The sequence below is a fragment of the Austrofundulus limnaeus genome, unplaced genomic scaffold (assembly GCF_001266775.1).
Source record: "Austrofundulus limnaeus strain Quisiro unplaced genomic scaffold, Austrofundulus_limnaeus-1.0 Scaffold106, whole genome shotgun sequence".
Lineage (NCBI taxonomy): Eukaryota > Metazoa > Chordata > Actinopteri > Cyprinodontiformes > Rivulidae > Austrofundulus > Austrofundulus limnaeus.
The window spans coordinates 716,923-719,632 of record NW_013952508.1 but is presented as its reverse complement, the minus strand read 5'-3'; the positions used below and the strand labels follow the sequence as shown (position 1 = coordinate 719,632).

The 2,710-nt window shown below is 36.2% G+C and overlaps 1 protein-coding gene across 2 annotated transcripts in view; it reads right to left on the bottom strand.

The window, feature by feature from the left end:
* Positions 1-727: 727 nt before the first annotated feature.
* fggy (FGGY carbohydrate kinase domain containing) overlaps positions 728-2,710 on the bottom strand; it is a 34,510-nt gene continuing 32,527 nt past the window's right edge. For both annotated transcript variants that reach the window (XM_014013812.1, XM_014013813.1), the window contains exon 15: positions 728-1,122. In XM_014013812.1, coding sequence (XP_013869266.1) covers positions 1,041-1,122 — 82 coding nt within the window. In that variant the 3' untranslated portion in view covers positions 728-1,040. The remainder of the gene's footprint in view (positions 1,123-2,710) is intronic.

Genomic DNA, 2,710 nt, shown 5'->3' with positions numbered 1-2,710 from the left:
CCAGCAGACCCTCACTACACGTTTGGGCCTGCCAGGTCTGACCGGCTTCCTCCCCCACCACCGGAGCCAACTCACCACCAGGCATGTGGTATGTATAATAATAATCTAGAATAATAATCTTGTTTTCAGAATGTGTAAGATTATTTGCCTTCTTAGCCTGAAAATTTGACTCAAATTAAGTAAAAAATTTCTGCCAATGCAGTAAGAAAATTTTACTTGGTAAGATTCTTGAAATACTTGATTTGACTCCATTTTTTTTTCTTATTTCAAGAATCTTACCAAGTGAAATTTTCTTACTCCATTGGCAGAAATTTTTTACTTAATTTCATTCAAATTTTCAGACTAACAAGACAAATAATCTTACACATTCTAAAAACAAGATTATTATTCTTACACAATCAGTTCTTGTTTAGTAAATCAGTCTCAAAACAAGATCAAAAAGACTTTTTGGCTGATATAAGACTTTAAAACTTGGTTAGGTGGACAGTTTTTGCAGTGTATTCAGTAAGTGTTTGTTAATTTTGGCTAGCAGCCCCCCTCCTGCCTGAAGTCAGCTGTGAAGGATTTGCTGTTCCTTACTGTGATCCTGAGCAGCAGCTTCCTGTGTGACCAACAGACAGGAGGACGTTCAGGACAACAGAGGTGATCCAAACAGGAAAAGGAAGAAAATGTCACTCAGCATTTACTTCGATGATTTTTGGTTTGAGTGACAAAAAAACAAAACCGATTTTTTTTTCTTACAGCAATCTTTTATTAGGAATGCACGTGAAGATGACACTGATGTTTGTTCTTGTTTGATTTAGGCAAAAATATCAGCAGTGGACCTGACTTTGTAATCGGCTTGGTTTGTTTGACTTCCTGTTTGTTTCTGCAACTAATCACATTTTCAGAACTAACCAAACCTCATGAAGTGGTTTCCTGTGTGGTACTGAGCATTGTTCTTATAAAAAAAAGAGAGCTGCGGGGTTAAGATGCATGTTTCAGTTCCTGGTGCATTCGCAGGTCCTCACTGTGAGCTCCGCCTCCTCCCATCAGCACCGTCATCTCTGCTCCATCAGGGCCTGGTACTCCCTCTGGTGGGAGATCAGCTGCAGGAACACTTTGTACTTTCTCTCATAGAAGCTGAGAAGAGATCCAGGAAACAATTTCAGAAATGTAAAGATGTCAAGTTTCAGTGTGATAAACTAGCCTGGTTGTAAAGTTTAGTCCTCTCATGACCCGGCTGTGACTGTAGGGGACGACTTGAATGCTAACAGTATTTCAATGTAAAGAAACAAAAAAATGGCAGCAACTAGGGCTGGGCGGTATGAAATCAAATTCATATCACATTATAAATTGAATCCCTTCATGGTAACGGTATATATCGCGGTATAAAATTATCATAAAAAGTAAAGATAATGTAATTTTTAGAGCATTTTTGTTTTTTTGCAGAAAACTTAGTTAAACCCACAGGGTTCGACAAGATTTTTTTTTTTTACCTGCCCTGTCGGGAAATGAAAAGTTACCTGCCCGAAACAAAAATGCTCAAAATTTGTGTACTGTATTTGTACTACAAAAACATTAACATGGTTATACAGAGGTATATAATATACGACATCTGATTTAGCAGATGCAAACATTGCAGACTGAGTCACTCAGTCAATTGTTTTATCAAAAACATCTTCTAAAATCTTTTTTAGACCTTTCCAGGGTTTCCCTAGAGTATTTGTCTTGGGAGGGCTGCAGCAGCTTTGTTTTAAATACAATTTACAAAACATGAAAGTCTGCAATTTGCATTAATTGAATCTTATATAGTGAATCTCATATCTAAAGATACATTTAAGATATCTTGAACTGGAGTCTCCCTACAACTTGATAAATCTGACGTTATTTATACTAGTCAGAATATAATTAGCGATATCTTAAATAGGCATTTTGAATTGTCAAAATATATTAAGAGATGTCTATTTGTTTGTTTCTTTCATTTATAAAAACAAAACAATCTATGTACAGCATAAAAAAGTAAATCCTACCCTGAATTAAAAAGGTGCAGAGTGAAGGAAAGAACTCGTACGCGTCCCTTATTTTCAAAAATCAACTTCAACAAACAAACAAGCTCAAGCTGGAAAGATCTCCAAGTTTAAAAAAATAAGTAAATAAAACAAAACAAAATAATAAAAGAAAACATTTTATTATTTTATTCTAAATAACTAATCTGTCTAGTTTAGTCATAAAACAATTTCAGATTACTGGAATGCAAGTGTGATGAAGCCAAATAAATGCAACATCAGCCTGCCATACAGTGAGCCTGTTGAACTGACCCTCTGCTGCTCTGCGCTCAGAGCACAAGCCGACATTAGCAAGATGGATTTATGACTGAACGAACGTCCACATCGTTTTATCATTTCTGTGGGTAACAATACATAAAAAACAGTTTTTTCTCCGACAACTTGGGTGTGAAAAAACTATGGTTGTTAAAGCTTCGCTCTGCACGACGTGCAGCAGGAGGGAGGAAATGAGGAAATGATGGGCCACATGACGTAACTTTTCTACAGCGGGTGGGGGAAATTTTTAGGATTTATTCTCTCTATATGTGTTTTAAAATGCTAGAATTTCTTCATTATACAGCGGGTAAAATAAGTATTGAACACGTCACCATTTTTCTCAGTAAATATATTACTAGAGGTGCTAATGACATGAAATTTTCACCAGATGTCGGTAACAACCCAAG